Here is a 20,155-nt window from a genome sequence, read left to right as displayed (position 1 = left end):
GCGTTCTCCTGAGCGCGCAACATATGACAGAAACATGAAGATGCGCCCCCGAACGCAATACCTCGTTGCTCTTGAACTGCATCACAACGGGTCAATAGGGATGCCGAATATCTCGAGGCAGAAATGATAGTACGCAGGTGTGGTACGCGCCCGACACTGAGGTCGAAATGGACGTCTGCCCGACGCGTATCACACGCGCGTGTTGCAGTTAGTCTTGCGCTGACTGTCAAGAATGATGCGGCGCCGGGCTAGTGCGGTTAGAACCGCTTACCACGCGGAGACCGCAACTGAAAACACGTGCAGCGGCGACACGCGACCTCCCTCGGCCAGGCGAGCTTTCGGCCGCGGACAGGCCTGGGGCATGGGTCGAGGTTGTGAGCCAGCTAAGGTTGTGCGCCTGCGTGTGGCTCTTGGTCGCTAGCGACCATAGGGCTGCAAGCGCCTCTGAAGGGGAGTAAGGCGGGTATGGCGTGGAGCGGCCCAGCGGCAAACACGAAAGGCAGCCGCAGTGTCCCTCACTGGTAGCTACCCTGCGAGCGCCCCTCCGATGCGACAATGCCGTCTCTAGCAGCATAGTGTTACGTGTACCGGCGCTTGGGCTGCATGCTACAGTCGAGCGTTCGACCGGAAACAACGCGAGGCTGGCCAACTGTAACCGGGCGGCCGTGCAGATGTTACGAACACACAGGCCGCAACGCTTGGGAGGCGTACGCCGCTCCCGCCCCTTCCCCTTCACGATTTTATGACTCCAATGCTAATTTTCCCATCGTACCTGTGAAGTTACCATCATGGTTTGCAAACCGCAAACCGCAGTGTGGCACGTCAACGCTGTGGAACAACATCGTCTTCCACCCCAACATCAAATGGGTCAGCCCCAGCAAGGCAAGGCACCTGGAGCGTTTCCCTGCGTTTCCCTGTGTGTCAAGGCCGTCTGGGGATCCGGCTTGCGTGCATGTCGGGCCTCGCTCTCGGTGCGCAACGGCACGCTCGCAAACGTCATTGCCATGCCCGCACTTCCCCATGCGCAGGAGATCTTTTATTTCAACAACGACGTCCCAGCGGTGCGTCCGCACGTGCGCGTCGGTGTTGACCTGCCTGTATTCAAAGGGGGCATGTGGGGTCGCTGCTGCAATGCAACGTGTGGAGGGGCTTTTGCCCGGTGTTGATCCCATCTGCATATTCAGCCGGAACCCTGGAGGCTGTAGGCACCGAGGATTTCGCCTGTGACAAACGGTGGAGTACCCGCGGCCTAACCACCTTGCTTGTGCCCATCCCTATTTCGCTGCTGCCCCCCTTCCCTGCTTACTGACAATGCCGGCCTGCCGGCCCTTGCCTGCGCCTCGGCCCCGTGCTGCGCAGACGACGATGTGTGACGCTGACCTCATTGGCTACCAGCGGCAGATGGTGGTACAGCGGCTTAAGAACAACCGCACCGACATACACGTCGGCGACTGGAGCACCACCTACTTTAGGTGGGGCGGGGGCGAGGTGCGGGCGACGTGGGGAGGCCGCTGCTGGCACCCTTCCATGAGAGCTGGATCACGGGGGGTGGGGGTCAGGAGGGACGCGTATGAAGCCACGAGGCTGGAGGGCGGCGCGTGGGTAGGTGGGAAGTGGCACTGCGCTGGAAGGTGTCGAACTTGGCGCGGTGACAGCGTCCATGGCAGAGCTCGTGCGTTCCTTCCCTGCTTGCTTCCTTGCAGCTGCGTGTGCTGCCCGGTGGTCCTCAAGACCCTCAACCCTGACATGAAGGTGCGTGCGCGTGCGCCGGCGGGCGTGTGGCATGCAGCTGGGGCGTGTGGGGCCTTGTGTGCTCGCATGCCGTGGCGCAGTGACATGCGGCGAGGGAGGTACGAGTCGTACGGAGCGTCCAGGTGCCGCGCAGGCGGCCCCCCCGTTAGCCGCTCTCGCCACACACGCATTGTTCATCTTAAAAGCATTCTCGATAACACGAATCACGGTGTTCGTGCTGCGCCCTCCTCCAATTCACGTCGCCCGGGCGCCATGGTTGGATCAGACACCACGTGCATCACTTGCCTGCGCAGATCATAGTAGTCCTGCGGGACCCCATCCAGCGGACCCTTAGTCGCTTCCTGGAGCAGAAGCGAAACCCCGACTTCCCCTTCCATAGCCAGGTACGCGGGTACCGGGCGTATGTGTGTGCGCGGGGGGTGGTTGCTTCCAATTCAGAGAAACCACTACCCAGAACCAGCCCAGGGTGAGGGGCGGGACTGCGGCCCTTGGCCGGGTCACCACCAAGTGTCCACCGCCGGTCTCATTCACGCCCCGCCCTCCCTCTGATGTGGCGTGCCTGGAGTGTGCCTGACCCCCCTGCCCCGAACCTCATGCACCGCAGGTGGCCAACCACACGTTTGCGACCTTTGTGGATGTGAGTCACTAGTCCACGAGAACCTGTAATTGACAATGGATAATGGATAATGGCAGCAAACCATATATTACCTCCTTGCTTCCCCTATATATTACGACAGGAGGAGGTGGGGAACATAGAAAAGTGCGTGGAGCATGCGTCGCGCGTCAGGACGCGCGGTCGCGACAACAGCCCTGACCGGCCGCCGCGGGGCTGGGGGGCGGGCATGGACATGGCCGACTGGCTGGAGGCGCAGTGCTACGCCCGGAGGAGTGAGTGCGCCGGTGTGCGTGTGTATGTGTATTTGAGAGGATACTAAGGCAGGAAACACTGCGTGTGTGTCTGCGTGCGTGGTGTGGCATAGCGTACAGCAAAGCGTGCTGGCAATGAGGGAGTGTGTGTGTGTGTGTGTGTGTGTGTGTGTGTGTGTGTGTGTGTGTGTGTGTGTGTGTGTGTGTGTGTGTGTGTGTGTGTGTGCATGTGTCTGGGTGCGTGTTGGCGGCGAGTGGCGTGGTCGTGTGCGTGGTCCGCATGCGGTGCATCACACCACGTGCTCGCTGCTGCTGCTGCTCCCGCAGACCTCCTGGGCTGGTCAGTGTACGACGTCTTCCTCGAAAATTACATGGCGCATTTCCCCTTAGACCAGGTGCGTGCAGTGGTTGAGCAGGGCGCTGCACACCACGCATACACACACACACGTTTTCTCTTTAACACACACACACACACACACGTTTTCTCTTTAACACACACACAAACACACACACACAGATCCTGGTGCTGTACACCAACGAGCTGGCCACCGGCACGATGAGCACCATGCGCAAGGTGGAGAAGTTCCTGGGCGTGGCGCCGCACAGCTACGACGAGGAGAAGGCCGTGCTCGTCTTCAACAGCCGCGAGTGCTACGTGAGTGCGGCCGGGGTCGGGGTCGGGTCGCTTGAGTGTTGGCAGCAGCGCAGCGCGCCCCTTCCTGGTTGCGGCTGCACGGTAGTCGGCCCCAACCCGCAACCACAACCGTGCCATGAGCGACGACCGAATTATTGTTCCCGCCGCGCCCGCATCGCCGCTTGCTCGCCGCAGCACTGGCACTGTGCCAAGAGCCGCAACGAGATTCGCGAGGCGCGCTCCCGGGAGCGCGACCCGATGCTTGACGCCACGCCCTTCGGCCAGGCGTCCGCGCGCCTGGTCCGGTTCTTCAGGCCGCACATGCAGGTGCGCCAGGGCGCGCGCGCACGCGTGTGTGTATGTGTGTACAGCGTATGCGTGTGTGTGGTGGTGGGGGGGGAAGACTTGGGGAAACAAGATCGACGTGCACGCGTATGTGTGGAAAGGGGTGCACCGCGGCAGGGCCGGGGCGTGGGGATCGCAATTGGTGCGGCGGGGTAGGGGCATGAGAGGTTCCGCGCGTGGGCGCGGCATCTAGCGCTCGCGCGGTGCGCATCAGCCTTTTGCTCTTGCCAGCCGCACACCTGCTGCCGCTTGCGCCGACCCGCTCTGGACCTGACGCGCCCGCAGCCCGCTGCTCACCTCGCTCCCCCGCGCGCTGTGCTGTGGTCCTGATCTGGTTCCCCCTGCAGCGGCTGATCAAGTGGGCGGCGGCGGGCAAGATCGCGCCCGTGCCCGACTCCTGGAAGTCAACGTACGCATGATGACTGCGCCGGTGGCGATGGTGGCTGCGGCTTTGGTGTGGTGCTTGGCGCTGGTCGGTATTGGGGGCCTCTGGTGGCCGACCGGGGCGCGGGCGGTACACGTCAGGGCAGGGCAGGGTACGGCACCACACAATGGCAGCTAAGCTGCGACGGCACCGCGGCAGCGGTGGCGGGTGTGGCGTGGGAACTGCGCGGCTTTCTCCTCCTAACGACTGATGTGGGCTGGTGCCTTACAAGTGTGGGCTCCAGGGCGGGCGTCATGCATTACTACAAGGATGGGCAACGGGTGTGGGGATGGGGCTGCGCATGCACGTGCATGCATGTGCGCATCGTACGGCGTGCGGCGTGTCAGGGCGTGATACTCTCTAGCGCTGCCACTCCACGAGGGAGGAGGCAGGCCGCGAGCACGCCGATGCGGAGCTGGGTGCGTGGCCAACCACCTTGCACGACGCAGGCGGCAGGTGCTGTGTGCACACGAATCGATGGCACACTCATGCGGGTCGAGGGGGTGCAGATGTCGTGCACCCGGTGCCCTGTGAGTGGATGTGTGCGCGCTTGTGGGTAACAATGACTGCGCATTGTCTTCTATACGTACTGTTTGTCAGGGCGCTAATTTCTGGCAGGAGTGACTTCTTACATGTGAAGTAGCATGTGACAGCATACTGGTATTAATGAACGAGTGCCGCGCGTAAACGCCGTATGAGGTGTAATATATGTGATTTCTGTGGCACGTGTTGGACACGGTTTCACGTGTTTCGACTCGCAATGTGCATGTTGGCGTGCACGTGATGTGTGCCAAACACTGCATGCGTGGGCACCTTCTTTCCAAAATGCAGCCTCAGCCCGCGGTCGTGCTTTTATCCGGCTTGGGCCGGAGCTGGCTCGAGGTGGGGCAGGTGAATGAAGTGCTCAGGGTGCATGGTGCGGGTGAAGCCGAAAGGAGTCGGATGGCGTGCCGAAGGACGGATGGTGGCAGGTGTGGGGCGTGCGGTTGTAGTATGCAAAAGCACTTTGCAGACGCAATACCGAATGACGCTCGGACAGTCGGATGGATACATCGGCAGAGGGTGTGCGGGGAAATGCTTTCAAGACAGCCAATGGTGAGGATGGTACGCTTCTCCAATACGCAATTTAATAGATCTTCGTGAACAGGAGGTGCTAGCGTGTGCCAGCATGCAGGGATGACTGGCCCCTGTGCCCAGTGCCTTGCAATGGCAAGTACAGTAGGAGAGCCTTGATGCAGTTAGAATATAGCTGGCAGCACTAGGCAAATAGACAGAGGTCTTGTGCCAGGCAGGTAGTATTGCACTATGCGCAATGAAGCATTTGGCAGGAGTACGGGAGTATCGAGGGCGCTTTGGTTCACAGGGCGCAGCATCGATCATTTGATCCCGGACGCAAATTGAGCATTTGAGCAGGGTGCACCGTGCACGTCAGCAGGGAAGCAAGTAAGCAGGGTGGGGTGGGTTAGGAACGAATTCAAAGAAAGTTTGTCTTACTGGGCAAGTAAGCGGGGGGGGGGGTAGGAAAGTGCCGGCAACAACTACCGTATTTACTCCCTGGTTTGTCCACAGGGGCCACGCAGGGACACGTCGTCTCCGTGAGAACGCGAGTGCTAAAGCCTAGCTACTTCTACTCGTTTGGCGGCTTGGCCGGGTGGGCGATGGCGTGGGGGTTGGGCCGTTGGCGGGGGGGGGGACTCCAAAGGAGGCCAGGCGCCTTAACCTACGCAGCGTGCGCCCATGCGATGTCGCTGTGTCAGCTGTGTGTGCCCATGTGTGCGGCCCTTCGTCGCTCCTCCATTCTGGCATGCTCATATATCTCCTCCTTGCATACGGACAAGCTGTTTGCAATCCATCAATCCCCTCAGCCTCGGCCGCAGAATGCGCACTTGAGTAGCCGACGGCCTCGCCGCGCATTTTCACGACCGCAGGCTGCAAACTTTAGGCATAGCAACACCACCATGAATATCACCAATTCCGACGCGTTGGACGTCATGGTGGCTATGGGGCGCAAGTCATTGGAGCAAGGAAAGGTGCGCGCGGCGGCGTGTTTGTGCGAGCGAGAGTTGATACATAGCTGCCTTACGCCCATTGTAAGGCTGGAACGGCGCGGTGCATAAGTACAGCTGCGACCGCGAGACTTGCGCAAGGCGTGCCACGCTTCTCACGGCTCGGGGCGCTCCGCCCCTCGCGCCAGCTCCAGCCATCCTTCGCCTTTCCGCCGTCCCGCTGCATTTCACTGCTATCAGTAACAATGGCATGGGTGCTAACACCCGGCCCTCATCTCCACTGCACAGCTCGACACCGCGCTGACCATTCTGTCGGGCGTGGTCAGCAAGGCGCCAAACCACGCCCTTGCCTGGTTCAGTTTGGGCCGAGCCCACTTGCTGAGGGTGGGTCAGCGCGCAGGATGGGAGGGAAGCAGGGGATGCGCAGGGGGAAAGGGACAACGGCGGCGTCCGGGGTTTCGTGCCGCCGTGCCGTGGGCAGGAGCCGGGCGCAAGGGAACCGTCCGTTTCCTGCGCATGCCAGCACACGCCGCCGCGCGCACACACACAAACGCCATTCATTCCGCCCCCCGCTGCTCCCGCTCCGCACGTCCGATGACGTCTCGTGTGCATCGCGATCATCCTCGCGCCTGCACCCCGCACCGCACCGCACCGCCCGTGCCCCAATGTCTGCGTCTGTCGTGCGACCTCCATGTACCCCTTGTCCGTGTTCCCCTCCGTCCCGCCCTCCATCCCGCCCTCCACCCGGCCTGTCCTGTACACACCCACAGGACGCACACGACAGCGCCGCAATGTGCTACCACCGTGCCGCCACCCTGGCAGCCAGCCAGCGCGGAGTGGTGCGTGGAGGGTTGGGGCCTTGGCTTGGTGGTGGAGGATACGGTGACGGATCCAGCTGCCGCGCCGCGGGGTGATCAGCTCACGGAGCGGTGTATCTGGCGGACATGGGGGTGTCGGCGGTCCGGCCTCTCTGTGTCTGCACAGCTGTCGGCGCAGCTGTAGAACACAGCACCCGCACACATTACGCCCTCGGAGATCTCTGGTGTTGCTGCCGCGGCTCCCTGCCTCTGCTACTGCCACTGCTGACTGTCGCTGCTGCTGCCACTGCTGACTGCCGCTGCTGCTGCTACAGCCCGGCAACCTGCTACAGCTGGCCCGTGACAACATGGTGCTGTGTGGGGAGAAGGTGTTGCCGCGGGACTGGCTGCCGGCACTGCAGGTGCGGGTGGCCGGGCGGCCGGGCGGCCGGGTGACCAGCGATGTGCGCATTTGGAAAGACGAGAGAGCTGCTATGGGGGTATGCGTGTGAGGTGTAACGTCACCGTGAAGGCCGCGGGGGGGGGGCCAGTGCGACGGTGTTAGTTCGCGTACGTATGTGTAAACGGGTGGCGGGTAAGGCAGTGGGTAAGGTGGTCTGGGTATGCTGAAATCGTCGCCGCTGTTGGGCCTTGCCCGCCTGGCGCAGGACTCGCACATCGCTGCCAGGTGGGCGGATGCGCTGCAGCACCACGCCGCGGCAGTAGCAGCAACAGCAGCAGCAGCAGTAGCAGCAGCAGGTGTGGCAGTAGCACCCCCTCAGAGCGACGCCAAGCTCCGGGCGGCGGTGGTGGGCGGGCTGGGCCTGCAGGCACTGCTGCTGCACGCGCTGCTGTCCTGTTACAGCCGCGGCACAGGCACAGATGCTACAGCCGGCGCCGCCGGGGATGCTACAGCCGGCGCCGGTGCCGGCGGCGTGGAGGTCACGTGGCTTCAGGGTGACGACCTCAGTAGCACACTGGCCGCGATGATGGCGGCTTCGGCGTCCGTACCGGCGGCGGAGCTAACCGTCACAACCGCCTGGCCTGAGCCGGCGGCTGCGGTGCCGGTGGCGGGCGCGGCGGCGGGCAGCGGCGAGGCTGCGGGCGACGGCAGTGGCGCTGGCGGCCCAGCGCAGCAGGAGGGCGGCGGCGGGGGCGGGCTGCTACAGCTGGTGGTGGCTCCGGGGCTGTGCACGGCGCGCCTGGCGCTGCGGGAGTGGGCGGCGGCACTGGCGCAGGTGGGGGTTTGCAAGGATTGGGGGGGCGGCGGGTGTGTGGACGTCTGTCTCGTTGTGTGCGTGCCTCGCTGCGTGTGCCTGTGCGTCTGCCAGTGATTTTGTGTGCGCCTGTTGTGGGAAGGGTCAGACGGGGCGCCGGACTGGACTGGCCCTTTCGTGCGCCCCTGCGTGTTGCCTTGCGGCCCTGCCCGCACATTGAACACAGCCTTGCGCGTACGCGCTCGTTCCCGCGCCCAAAGGCTCGGCCGCTGCTGGCCCCGGGTGCGGCGCTGTGTCCCTCCGCGGCGCGGCTGGTGGGCGTGCTGGCGAGCAGTGAGGACCTGGTGGGCATGAACCAGGTGGGCGCGTGCGGCGCTGTGTGTGTGTGTGTGTGTTTTGAAGAGCACAAGGTAAACATAGCGCAAAGACAGTGTATGCGATGCAGCAAAGCGACGCTTTACGGATGTTACCTGTGTGTGTGCGTGTATTGGTGTGGCGGGGTAGTGGAATGGTGGGGTGCACCGGTGACCGGGAGATGGGGTTGGGTTGGGTTGCATGGCTGGCTGCTGCTCCCTGTTGCTGACTCCTGCCGCCTGCTCCCTGTTGCTGACTCCTGCCGCCTGCTACTGTCAACTGCTGCTGCCGCCTGCTGCTGCCCACGGCAACTGCCAAGTGCGGCTGCCGAACGCCGACTGCTGACTGCTGCTGCCGCCTGCTACTGCCCAGGTGGATGTGGACTGGATGGCGGCGGACAGCGGCGGACTGAGCTACAGCCCCGCCAATGAGCTGCTGTGGAGGCCGGCCAGGTCCATGCAGGTGCGGGGGCGGTGCGTGTGGATATGTGTATGTGTGTGTGTGTGCGTGTGCGTGTGTGTGTGTGTGTGTGTGCGTGTGTGTGTGTGTGTGTGCGTATTTTACTCCAATCCCGAAGAACCCTGGGGGGAGGGTATCCATACAAGACGAAGTGTTGGAATTGCACAGGGCATGTGTGTGCCCGAGCTCAACGGATAGGCGGGTCCAGGCTAAGAGCGGCGGGCTTACAGCGTTGGCGTCAGCGGTGTGGTAGCTTCATGGTGTATGACTGTATGAGTGCTGCCCACCTGTATATGTCGACCCGCTCCCCTAGCACTGTTATAAACCTCACGTGCATGTCTGCCACCCACCAAGCCCACCATCGCCACCACCACCGGCACCGCCAGGTGTCAGGCTTCCGCTACAGCCTGCTCTCGGAGCCGTTCCTGCTACTGCCAGAGGTCAGCGCGCAGCAGCTGATGCTGCAGCCGCAGCAGGTGCTGGGAGGCGGCGCGGGATCCGTTGCGGCTGCTGGCGCGGCGCGCCGCCACGAGGTGACGGTTGCGCCAACCGCCGCGGGACGAGCGGATTGCGTCATCACGTGGGTGGAGTACGAACTGGCGCCCGGCAGGTGGCTGTCGTACGCGCCGCACGAGCTCCAGGTGTGTGTGTGTGTGGGCACACGGGTATGACGCCGGTCTGGAGAGGGGCAAAAACGTGTCCACACGTGTTTCTCCGCGCTCTCATAGATTTAGCCTCCCTCTCTCAGGAATTAACTTATATGACATATAAGGATGCTAAAGTTTGGCTCCCGTCGCATTTTGTGAGGGTGGCTATCGGCACAATTCGCGGGGCATGCTTTCGCAGAGTCGCACTCTTAAGCCCTGGAGCAATTCATTAGTCCCTTTGTATGTATATTAGACGACGGCAACCAAAAATGAAACCAAAGCGTGGTCCTTGCACAGCTCTGAGAAGCATGTTGACTGCGACATCACCGAACAGGTCGGAAACAAAATATTTGAGGTCTCTATAGTATGAATATAATGCTTATAGAACGCCGGTAGCTGATTCGGAGGTCGGCCCCACGACCGTGTCCGACCTTACCAAGCAGGCGGAACGCACCCCCCAAGCGGGTTTTAAGCTAGTTGGCGATGCGGATCGGAAGTTGGGGTCTGATCCGCATCGCCAAACCTGTCAAAAACCACATGCCGTTTGACCCCTTTTCCAGACCGGCGTCATACCCGTGTGGTGTGTGTGGGGGGTTAGTTTACTCCAATTCCAAAGAAACCGAGACCCAGAAAGGGGAGCATGGGCGTTTGTGTGTGCTGAGGGCCGTTGGAGGAATGGAGGGTGGTTGTGCGCAAACGCTTTGACGGTTTATGTGCCTCCGGGTGGCTGTGGCGACGGGCGCATATGTGTGTGTGACGGGCGGCGGAGGCGCTCCTCCGTTCAGCGATGGGTGCGGCTGCTTGTTTGAGCGCCGGAGCAAGCGGGTGGGGGGTTGAGCTACCCTTACGCGTATCCCGGATTGCTCCCCAGCTGCGCCCCTGTCGCGCCCTGCGTCTCCGTCTGCTTTTCTTCCTGCGTGCAAGCAAGGCAAAACTCCATTCTCGCTGCCCCCTCCACCCCGTGCGCCTCCGCCTCTACTGCAGGGGCGCACCGACCCGCCCGCACTGAGCCCGCACGTGTGGCAGCGAGTGCAGTACCTGTCAGCCTCCCCCGCCGTACAGCCGGGAACTCCCGTAGGACTGCAGGTCACACTTTCCGGCGGCGGCAATGACGTACGGGTCGAGTACGACGAAGACGTACTGCCGCCCGCGGCGGCCGGTGTTGCAGCTGGCGGCGGCGCCGCGTCGGATGGCGGCGGCGGCGGCGCCTTGCCTGCTGGGGAGGCGCTGGTTGGCAGCAGCAGCGACGATGAGGAGGAGGAAAAAAGGGAGGGTGCTGCTGCTGCCGCTGCTACTGCCGCTGCTGCTGCGACTGCTGTTACAGCCGCTACAGCCAAGGCGCAGTCGGGCATGCTACTGCCGTACCACATGTCCATGCTGAACGACCGCATGCGCACACGCAGCTACGCGGCCGGCATCCGCGCGGCGGTGGCAGAGGCGCAGGCGCAGGTGCGCGGTTGTGCTTTGTTGGGGGAGGGGAGGGGAGGGGAGGGGAGGGCGGCGCGAGCAATGGGGGACGCAGGTGCCGAACGAGGGCGGGCGGGCTTGCAGGCCTGGTGGCGCACCGTGAGGGTAGCAGGCACTGCCGTACATGCAGCAGGGCACCGCGAAGTCACTGAGTCACTGAGTCACGGCGGGTATTCAGTTTCATGCCACGCGTGCAAACCTGCGCACACGCCGCTGGCTTTGTTACCCTCATGGCCTCACCGCCCCCATGGCCTCATGCGCGCCCCGCCGCCCTCACACCCACCCGCCCCGCCTCCCTCTCGCTCTCACCCGCAACAGGCCCAGCGCTCGGGCCAGCCGCTGGTGGTGCTGGACGTGGGCTCGGGCACGGGGCTGCTGTCCATGATGGCGGCACGGGCGGGCGCGGAGCTGGTCGTGGGTGAGCGGCGGCGGGCTGGGAACCTGAGTACAGGGCGTGTCTGTCGGGGCGGCAGCAGCAGTCAAGCCCCACATGAGGCCGGTGCGGGGAGGGGGATCAGTTGGGGAGGGGTATTTGGGGGTCGAGGCCGAGGGTGCCTTTTTATGCAAGTGGATGGAAGTGGGTGTGTGTGTGTGTGGGGGGGGGGAAGCTGCCGCGCCGCAACCGTCCCCACGCTATGGCAAGTACTGCGCCGCAGCCGCCGCCAGGCCTGCGGTCCTGCGGTCCTGCCCCCGCGGTTCCCGGGCTCACGTCCACGCAGCCGCACCCACCCCTGCACCTGCAGCTTTCCCCTGCACCTCGCCCCTTCGCCCTCGCCCCTGTTCAATACACAACCTGACGAACACCCACATACTAATCTACCTTGTGAATGCTCGTGTGTGGATAAGAACACATGTAAGCGCGCCTTTCCTTGTGCTCTCTTAACACGATTGCGCCCTAAAGCCCATAAGTCCACGGTCACCGGTAATGACGCACCTGCTGTACCAATGTGTCAGGCTGCAACTCAGCTTCTTCTTGACTAGTCATAAATGTAACCCCACCCCATCCCCCGCCCCAGGCTGTGAGCGGGAACTGGCTCTGGCGGTTGCGGCGGGCGCACTGGTGTCGGAGAACGGGCTGAGCGAGCGAGTGCGCATCGTGCAGGCCCACAGCAGGAGCCTGAGTGTGGCGCCGCCGCCGCCGCCGCCACAGCAGCAGCAGCCGCCAAATGAAGAGGCTGCGCCTGCAGCTGCCCCGGCGGCTGCGGCTGCGACGGGCAACACTGCAGCCCCTGCCCCGAATACAGCAGCAGAAGCACCGACGGCAGCAGCGGCAGCAGCAGCGGCAGCGGCCGCGTCTCGGCAGCTGCCTGTGCGGGCGGGGCTGGTGGTGCATGAGATATTCGGCACCGACCCGCTGAGCGAGCACATCCTGCCCAGCATGGCGCAGGTGCAGGTGCGTGGGCTGACAGGCAGCGTGCGCATGCGTGTGTGTGTGTGTGCTTGTGTGTCTGTGTCTGTGTGTCAAGAAACGAAACGAAAGGCCGTCCTGACGACGCCGGACTCCTTACCAATAACTGTGTGTGTATGGGTGGGTGGGTGCAGGGTTTTGGTGTGAGAAAACGCACAAGGAAACACAGCAGTTTTGGTGTGCGCGCTTCCCGTGCAAGCTCGCGTGCTGCAAGCGTGTTTTGGTGACGCGGCTTTCACCATTCACTTCCACGTGCTCCCGGCCGCACGCCACCCCCTCACGACGCTCCCGCACAAACACACACACTCACACGCAGGAGTCTCTGGCGGCCCCCGACGCGCTGTTCGTGCCCTCGGCCTTCCGCATCATCGCGGCACTGGCGCACAGCCCCGCCCTGCAGACCCACCTGCAGCGGGTGGCGCCGCCCACCGGCCTGCAGCTGCTGCCGCGGGCCGAGGCGGAGCAGCCGGCGGCGGCACAGTCGGCGGCGGCGCAGTTGGCTGCGGACAGGGTGGAGCGGTCAGCGGCGGAGCACAAGGCGGGGCAGGCGGGGGCTGCGGGGCTGGGTCTGAGTGCGGAGGCTGCTGCCCGGCTGGAGCGAGTGCTGCCGGCGGCGGTGGGCGCGGCGCTGCAGTCGTGGGTGCCGTGGAAGGTGCGTGGTGCTGGTGTTCGCGGCATGCCACTCCGACCCCCCACACTTCCCTCTCCCTGGAACACCTCCTCGTCCGCATCACCTTCACCCCGCACCCCGCCCCACGAGTGCTGTTCCCCCAAGAATGCCTACTGATCTACCTTAGCGAGTCACGGTGTAACCCCACCCTGCACCCCACCCCGCACCGCCTTCACCCCCTACAGGCGGAGGTGGACCTCATGCGGTCGCCCGACCTTCGCCTGCTCACACGCCCCGTGATGGTGGCGGCCCTGTCGCTGCAGGAGGCGCGGCCGCTGCCCAAGGCCTTCCGTGCCGCCGCCAACGCCGAGCCGCTGCCCGCGTCCACGCCCCTGGCGGACCTGGGCTACACCCGCTGCGATCCGGACGGCCGGCCCCTGACTACTGGTGGCACTGGTGCTGCCACTGCCACTGCAACTGCCGTCACTGCTGCCACTGCTGTCACTGCCCCTGGTGCTGCTGGTGGTGCTGGTGCGGTTGCGGTTGGGGCCGCGGCGGAGTCGGACGCCGAGCCGCCAGTGGGCAACTGCATCGTGTTCTGGTTCGAGGCGGATTGCGGCGCCGGCGGCTGGATCAGTACGGCGCCTGGATCCGGTAGCACGTACCATGGGCACTGGATCCAGAACGTGCAGTTTCTCCCGGAGCCGCTGCCCGTGGTGGCGCCGGGCCTGGTGGCGGCGGGCGGCCTGCGTGTGCGGCTGAGTGCCGAGTGTGTGCTGGACCGGGTGCGGCTGAGTGCGGAGTGGGTGCAGCTGGGGGACGAGAGCAGCAGCAGCAGCGGGGAGGATGAGTGAGCGGGTATGCAGGTTGGAGGCAGGAAGGCAGGGGAAGAGTGCGGACAGGGATGGGTGGCCTGGCAGGAGGGAATGCGGGTGGATGGGGCCTGCAGGGCTGGTGGCCTGGCAGATTGCCGGGGGGCCGCGAGCGCAGAGCGAGCATTGGCCTAAGGGAGGCGTCATTGGTGCAGAGAAACTCGGAGACAATGGCCAAAACAAATTTAACGAGTTTTATCGCAGCTCCGCGCCTAGCGGTGTGCACGTGCCGTCAGCTCTTCCCACTCACGGCGCCCGTCCATGGCCCTCGTGCCGGGATCCTCCTGCTGAACATGGTCCTGCTATTACCGTAACACTGCTAACATCGCTAATGTCGGCAGGCGGCGCCTGCGCTCCGCCAGGGCAAAATTCACACAAAAGATTCTCTCCAGCCCGGATCGAACGGGCGACCTAAGGATGTCTCCATCACGATTACAGTCCTTCGCTCTTCCAGCTGAGCTATAGAGAGGATCCCAGAGGCTGGCTCTGGTATAGCTCGGTGTGCCACTATATGCATTGTACTAGTATATATACCTAGTAACCGGTCAGTTCGCCACCCTGTCAGTGTCACGACTCTGGCCGGACCCCAAACCCTGACCCCGACTCGCTCGCTCGCCCCCGCTGCCAAGGACTGGGTACCGGTATCATCCTAACCCCGCTGGCCCTAACACAGCTTCTGCCCACTGTCACGCCCACAGCCGGGCACAACACCCCCAAAGCTGGAGGCGACACTTGGATGCTAGCTGCAGACGGACAAGATTGGGCCATGGCATGCGGGACACGGGTTGCACCGCACATGATTGGCTCCTCGGCTCTCCCTGCTTCCTCATACCCAAATACCGTCAGAGCACGCGATGTCAAGCTGTTACCGCGGCGCTGCCTCGGCTCCGCCTACCCTCCTTAGTATGCACACTGTCGAACCCAGGTCGTCGCCACTTTCGGCACTTTAACCTCGCCGCCCCTGTACCAAAGTACCCATACCGGCTGATTCAGCATTGGACTGTCATCACACGAAAGCGCGAATCTATAACATTGTCCCATTATCGTGTTGCAGTACTTACCAGCGTGTCTCTCTACCCATTCTTCTATGACGCGAAATCACTACAGCCTCACGACGTACACAAAGCGTTCGGCATGCATGCCCTTCACATCGTTTCAATGCAGCCACCAAGCCCGATCCAATGCCGCAGTCCTCTCTGCAAGTGAGATAGGCCTTCCCAATGCAGGAATGCTTGCTCCTGCGCTTTCAGCTCCTTCGTGGCCCCTCAGCCGCACGCAAGGACATTGCGTTGCTACCACCGACACCGTCCTACACAGATCACATGCAGGCCGTCCCGCCTCCCCTTCATACATTCACCCCGTCTGCTGCTGCAGCTTCGCGGACGCTCTCCAGCACTGGCGGGTACACTCCACGTCGTCTCGCCGCCTGCAGCCGAGAGCCCCCGCCCGCCTACCATACCTCGTGAGCTGCGTGCCAGCGTGCGGCCTTCCTTGCCCGCAGCGGCTCCCCCGTACCGCTGTCCCACACCTCAATCTGCGGCTAGCCGACTGCTGCTGCCGCACAAGTTCGGCCCTGGACAAGTCGTGAGCCCGCGTGTCACCCGCTTCCGCCACTTGTATTTGCCCCCTTGCATCGCGACGCCGTAGAGTGCTGCAGGCTCCGCTCAGCCCTACTCCGTTTCTTCCTGCTCCCCCTCTTCCCCATTCCCCTCCTCCTCCCCCTCCTCTTCTGCCGCCTCCGCCTCCTCCTCCCCCTGCTCTTCTGCCGCCTCCGCCCCCTCCCCTTCCCCCTCCGCCTCCGCCCCCGGCAGCGGCTGCAGGCGGTCCAGCACCCACAGGAAGTGGCGCGGGATGCGCTCCAGCGCCACACGCCCCGCCGGGTCGGGCTTGGGCACCCGCGCGCTCACCTGCGGCAGCCGTGGAGGCGCGGGCACACAGGGGCGGGCGGCCGCAAGGCAGCGTGAGGGGGGCAACAGGGCACACGGGGGCGGAGGATTGGCGGCTGTGCGACAGCAGGGCACCACTGAACACACGTGGCAGAGCTGCTTGCAACCCCGCCGGCCAGCTTACGTGCCACGTGCCCCACGCCTCCTCTGCGCTTTGTGGCTTTGTGGGCTCGTCGGCTCGGACATTCCGTACTCCCGCACGCGCCACCAATGCCAGACCTCAGCCCCCTCCCCCCGTTCCCCTCCCTCCACCCCCTCCCTCAACCTCCGTCCACCCCCCGCCCACCTGCGCCCTGAGGTGCAGCCAGTGCGCGCACTCGCTCCGGGCCGTGGCCACGCGCTGCATGCGCGGCCCCGTGAAGCCCGCCACGCCGCGCGGCGCCACCTCCGCCGCCGCCTGCTCGGGCGTCTGGCGGTCACCGGGCAGCAGCAGGTTCATGGGGAAGGGCGTGTGGGGGTTGGTGTAGGCGGTGCGGTGCGGCAGCGCTATGGACTTGGGCAGGCTGATGCCCACGCTCTCCTGCATGTCCACCACATCGCCGCCGTACAGCACAAGCGGGTGCGTCAGCCGCAAGCTGCTACTGCTGCTACTGCTGCCAGTGCTGCTACCGCTGCCAGTGCTACGGCTGCTGCCAGTGCTGCCACTGCCGGCGGCAGGGGCGCTGCTGTTGCGGACGTCGCCTGCCAGCAGCTGACCCCCGGCGGCCATGGCGGCCCGGAAGGCTGAGGCCAGGATCACAGAGGCGCTGCTGCTACTGCTGCTGTTGCTGTTGCTGCTACTGCCACTGCCACTGCTACTGCCGCCACTGCCGCCACTCGCGCCGGCCACCCACATGGGCCTCTCTACAGCCATGTGCGCCGCCAGCAGGTCCCCTGCCCGCAGCGACAGCATGCGGCCGCTGTTGCTACTGCTGCTGCCGCCATTGCGGCTGCTAGGGTTGCTTCTGCTGATGCTGTTGCTACTGCTACTGCCACTGGCAGCTCTGGAGTCACAAGCGCAGCAGCCCGTGCAAAACGCCGCGCGTCGCTTGATGTACAGGATGGCGGTGGGCAGCTCGTCCTCATCATCGTCACCTTCGCCCCCGCCTGCCGCCGCCGGCGCCGCCTCCAGGCCCTGGCCCTCCTGTGCCCGCCGCCGCTGCCTCCGCTTCCGACTGTGCTCCTCGGCCGCACCCGGCGCGCCGCACTGCGTCATGACCTGCGGCCACAACGCAGCAGCCGCGGCCGTGGCATCCACACCAGCACCCGCAGCATTAAAACCAACACCAGTAGTGCAAGGCAAGGGCGGCGTGCGGGGCCACCAGCAGTGGCAGGGAGGGGTGTGCGGGGGCACCAGTAGGCGGGCGACAGGTGGGCTTTGTACAAACGCCCCCACCCAGCACTGCAACCAGCACGCGCGCATGTGGCCGCGTCGCCAGCAGTCAGGCCCATTCACTGCTCCTCCGCGAAACCACTAGCAGGAACGTGTCCAGCCCCTTCACACTTTACGCTTCACAGCCTGACGGAACCGAGTGTGCACCTACCTGCGCCATCGTGGTCGGCTGCGGCGTGACCAGGTACTCGTCCACGTCCGCGATGGCCGCCACCGCCAGCTCGGGCCACAGAGCCAGCAGCCCGTGGTTGTAGATCAGGATCTGACGTTGGCGGTTGGGGTGGTTGGGGCGGCTGGAGCAGTTAGAGCGGTTGGAGCAGTTGGGGCGTTATGGGGGAGGGGACCGCAGGAGGTTGCAGACACCATGCTGGTCGGGGGAAAGGGCTGTTGCAGCAATGCAGTGGCAGGGCTGTTGGCAGGGCATCGTGGCTTCAGGCAGTGGCGCACATGGGGCCGCCGTTTCTTTACCCTACGCTTTCCTAAGACGCACACAATCACACACACAGCACACACATCGCACACCTGTGAGGCGTAGGGGTGTCGCTGCTTCCGGTTGCCGTCCATGAAGCTGGGCAGCTCCTGCCAGTACACCAGCCGCAGGCGGCCTGCCGACACCAGGGCCTGGAAGCAGGGGGCGCGGGGGCCCGGGGGCAGGGGAAGTGGGGGTTACATTCATTGCTTGACGCACTATGGCGGACTGGGGGCGGCGGGGTTCAGGCCTGACGAGTCGAGGAAGAGGGCGATTTTAAGACGTGGGCGCCCTCCGTGCTCACTGCCACTGGCCACACTGAGCGGGGAACCAGCACCTCAACGGAGGGACAACGCGAGCTGAAGCCCCGGCCGCCCGGACGTCTGACCATCAGTCACGCCTCGCTGCTCAGATGCACACAAACTCTCCACCCCCTCCACCGACCCTTTCGCTGCCACCTTCCCCCTCTGCCTCCCGCTTAATCCCCCTCTCCACCCCTCCCCCCAGCCCCGCCCCCTCCCACCTCCACGCACCTGCACCCTGGGCTCCGCCGCCAGTGCGCTGGCCCCCGCCTCCACATACACCAGGTAGCGCCGCACGCCCAGCACGTCGTGGTAGCGCATGTGCTGCAGCAGCAGGCTGGCGTACTCGCCCGCAGGCAGGCCGAAGAAGGGCGAGATGATCATGTACGAACGCAGCTTGTCAGCCGCCTCCGCCGCCACCAAGTCCGTGATCTCCCGCCCCTCCGCATCCAGCCACCCGCACTTCTGCGGCCCGATGCCGTCGCCTCCACCACCGCTACTGCTACTGCTAATACGGCTAGCGCCGCCGGCCCCGGCGGCTAGGAGCTTATCAAAGGGCGGCGGCTGCAGCGGCGGCCATGCGGGCGCTCGTGCGGTGGCTGCCAGGAAGGTGCAGAAGGTGTGGAAGCCGGGCCGCGCGATGACGTGGAACTCCAGCAGCGCTGCGTCCACCGGGTCCAGGTCCGTCAGCGCGGCGGACAGCCGGCCGGGGTACCTGCGGGTCAAAGCAGGGGTCCTGTGTGTTGATTGCACGGCGGGCAAGCACAGTGCGTGTGCCGACGTAAGGCTGCAAGCGCGGCGCCCGCATGCATGCCCTCGGACCTGGAACCGCCTCAGCCCACGCCCGGTCGCCCACACCCTTGCCTACGCCCACGCCCTCGCCCTTACCCAAGCCCACGCCCACACGCGCGCACTTACCCACGCCTGCATCCACGCCCAAGTGACCTTCTTCTGTCCTGCATCCTGCTCCCATGCACCCCAACCCGCCCGCTACTGCCCCCCGCACCTCCGCCTGTACACGTTGGTCCAGGGCTGGCACAGCTGCAGCCGCAGTTTCCAGGTGCGGCCCGTGTGAGGCGAGCTGTGCGTGTGTGTGTGGTAGGGGGGGCATTGTAGGAGGGGCAGGAGGCAAGTCGGTGGGTGGGCACTGGAGGGGCAGCATCAGGAGCACAGCCTAACACACGCCACAGCACGGCCCGGGATGGCGGCATCATCGGGAACACCTGCATGTCGACGCCGGCCCACTACACCCCACCTCGCCACCCGAGCCCGGCACCGCGACCCCTACTCCCCTGGCTCTTCCTTGTTCCCCACTACCACATCCTGCCCTGCCCACGGCCCTGCCCTGCCCCCCGCCCTGCCCTGCCCCCGCCCCGGCCCCGGCCCGGCCCCGGCCCGGCCCCGGCCAGACCCCCACCCTGCACCCCTCCCCCCAGCCCCGCCCTCACACGAGCCGCAGCGCCCCCGGCTTGCTGGCCCACGTCTTGGTGGTGCCAGACATGCTGATTTGGGTTGTCTTCACATGCTCCGTGGGATTGTGCAGGAAAAAGTGCCCCGAGATGTAGAGGGTCAGGGAGCTGGAGTTCGAGGCACGCGAAGGGCCACCTCCCGTACCGCTACCACTAGCGCTGGCCACCGGTGGCCCGGTGCACGCTGTCAGAAAGATGTGCAGCAGCGCCGGGCTGTCTTCAACCTCGCCCTGCAAGCTGCAAGTACTGATGCCCAGGTCCGAGCTGCGCAGCAAAGCCTGTGCTGCGACCTGCAGAAGAGCATGATACAAGCGCAAACGTCAATAATTTCAATAATATAACACCAAGAAACCGAGCCAGACTCGTAACTTTGTCGGCTCGCGTTTCACGAACCTGGTGCTGCAGCCAAGCGCTCCCTGCTAGGAGCGCTATCGCAAGAGTTGTGAAATACAGACGTGTCATTTCCGTGCGCCTCGTAGACTTTGCCTCCGTGCGTTGCCAAGCGGTGTGCAGGTGCTTCGCCGAACCTGGCGCATTTTCAGTAATTGACTCCTATGGCTATTATACCTACTTTTACTTCCTTGTTACAATGTATTGTGCCTATTAGCAACTATGGCTCTGATCTGTGATGTCAGACATCGGGTCGGACGCATCGACGAATGGGCCGACTGCACGGACTGGTCCCTCCTGTACCGCCGAACACGCACAGGCCCCCCCCCATTGACGTTCCTGCTGCTC

General features: G+C 64.4%; 3 protein-coding genes across 3 annotated transcripts; 2 read left to right on the top strand and 1 right to left on the bottom strand.

Moving 5' to 3' along the window:
• Positions 1 to 90: 90 nt before the first annotated feature.
• CHLRE_09g393000v5 (uncharacterized protein) lies at positions 91 to 5,506 on the top strand. Its single transcript, XM_043065663.1, has 12 exons — positions 91 to 256; positions 814 to 882; positions 1,029 to 1,061; positions 1,360 to 1,472; positions 1,704 to 1,752; positions 2,046 to 2,135; positions 2,357 to 2,389; positions 2,490 to 2,640; positions 2,947 to 3,014; positions 3,137 to 3,274; positions 3,449 to 3,580; positions 3,946 to 5,506. Exons 1-12 carry the CDS (start codon positions 233 to 235, stop codon positions 4,015 to 4,017), a joined length of 972 nt encoding a protein of 323 aa, XP_042920952.1. The 5' UTR covers positions 91 to 232; the 3' UTR covers positions 4,018 to 5,506.
• A 354-nt stretch (positions 5,507 to 5,860) lies between these two features.
• Positions 5,861 to 14,056, top strand: CHLRE_09g393050v5 (uncharacterized protein). Its single transcript, XM_043065665.1, has 13 exons — positions 5,861 to 6,052; positions 6,317 to 6,412; positions 6,799 to 6,867; positions 7,161 to 7,247; positions 7,494 to 8,063; positions 8,303 to 8,401; positions 8,769 to 8,858; positions 9,242 to 9,496; positions 10,487 to 10,951; positions 11,288 to 11,387; positions 11,986 to 12,362; positions 12,694 to 13,029; positions 13,233 to 14,056. The coding sequence occupies exons 1-13, from the start codon at positions 5,981 to 5,983 to the stop codon at positions 13,839 to 13,841; spliced, it is 3,225 nt and encodes a 1,074-aa protein (XP_042920951.1). The 5' UTR covers positions 5,861 to 5,980; the 3' UTR covers positions 13,842 to 14,056.
• A 223-nt stretch (positions 14,057 to 14,279) lies between these two features.
• Positions 14,280 to 19,990, bottom strand: CHLRE_09g393100v5 (uncharacterized protein). Its single transcript, XM_043065669.1, has 8 exons — positions 19,811 to 19,990; positions 19,397 to 19,707; positions 18,955 to 19,029; positions 18,180 to 18,663; positions 17,700 to 17,798; positions 17,329 to 17,439; positions 16,092 to 17,003; positions 14,280 to 15,766 (listed from the first exon to the last, which is right to left on the bottom strand). Exons 2-8 carry the CDS (start codon positions 19,447 to 19,449, stop codon positions 15,530 to 15,532), a joined length of 1,971 nt encoding a protein of 656 aa, XP_042920950.1. The 5' UTR covers positions 19,450 to 19,707; positions 19,811 to 19,990; the 3' UTR covers positions 14,280 to 15,529.
• Between the last annotated feature and the right edge of the window lie 165 nt (positions 19,991 to 20,155).

Source organism: Chlamydomonas reinhardtii, chromosome 9 (genome assembly GCF_000002595.2).
Source record: "Chlamydomonas reinhardtii strain CC-503 cw92 mt+ chromosome 9, whole genome shotgun sequence".
NCBI classification, from domain to species: Eukaryota; Viridiplantae; Chlorophyta; class Chlorophyceae; order Chlamydomonadales; family Chlamydomonadaceae; genus Chlamydomonas; species Chlamydomonas reinhardtii.
The sequence above is the reverse complement of the archived record's forward strand: the minus strand, read 5'-3'. Positions and strand labels throughout refer to the sequence as shown.

What these genes read in the sequence shown, in the direction of transcription:
- CHLRE_09g393000v5 (XM_043065663.1), top strand. Translation starts at nt 233, where the DNA reads ATGATGCGGCGCCGGGCTAGTGCG. An exon ending in GCAGTGCTACGCCCGGAGGA is followed by an intron (nt 2,641 to 2,946) that starts GTGAGTGCGCCG and finishes CTGCTCCCGCAG; the next exon opens with ACCTCCTGGGCTGGTCAGTG. An exon ending in TCTTCAGGCCGCACATGCAG is followed by an intron (nt 3,581 to 3,945) that starts GTGCGCCAGGGC and finishes TTCCCCCTGCAG; the next exon opens with CGGCTGATCAAGTGGGCGGC.
- CHLRE_09g393050v5 (XM_043065665.1), top strand. Translation starts at nt 5,981, where the DNA reads ATGAATATCACCAATTCCGACGCGTTGGACGTCATGGTGGCTATGGGG. An exon ending in GGGCGGCGGCACTGGCGCAG is followed by an intron (nt 8,064 to 8,302) that starts GTGGGGGTTTGC and finishes CCGCGCCCAAAG; the next exon opens with GCTCGGCCGCTGCTGGCCCC. An exon ending in CCAGCATGGCGCAGGTGCAG is followed by an intron (nt 12,363 to 12,693) that starts GTGCGTGGGCTG and finishes ACTCACACGCAG; the next exon opens with GAGTCTCTGGCGGCCCCCGA.
- CHLRE_09g393100v5 (XM_043065669.1), bottom strand. Translation starts at nt 19,449, where the DNA reads ATGTCTGGCACCACCAAGACGTGGGCCAGCAAGCCGGGGGCGCTGCGG. An exon ending in CCGGGGGCGCTGCGGCTCGT is followed by an intron (nt 19,030 to 19,396) that starts GTGAGGGCGGGG and finishes ACACACGCACAG; the next exon opens with CTCGCCTCACACGGGCCGCA. An exon ending in CGGCGGAGCCCAGGGTGCAG is followed by an intron (nt 17,799 to 18,179) that starts GTGCGTGGAGGT and finishes CCCTGCTTCCAG; the next exon opens with GCCCTGGTGTCGGCAGGCCG.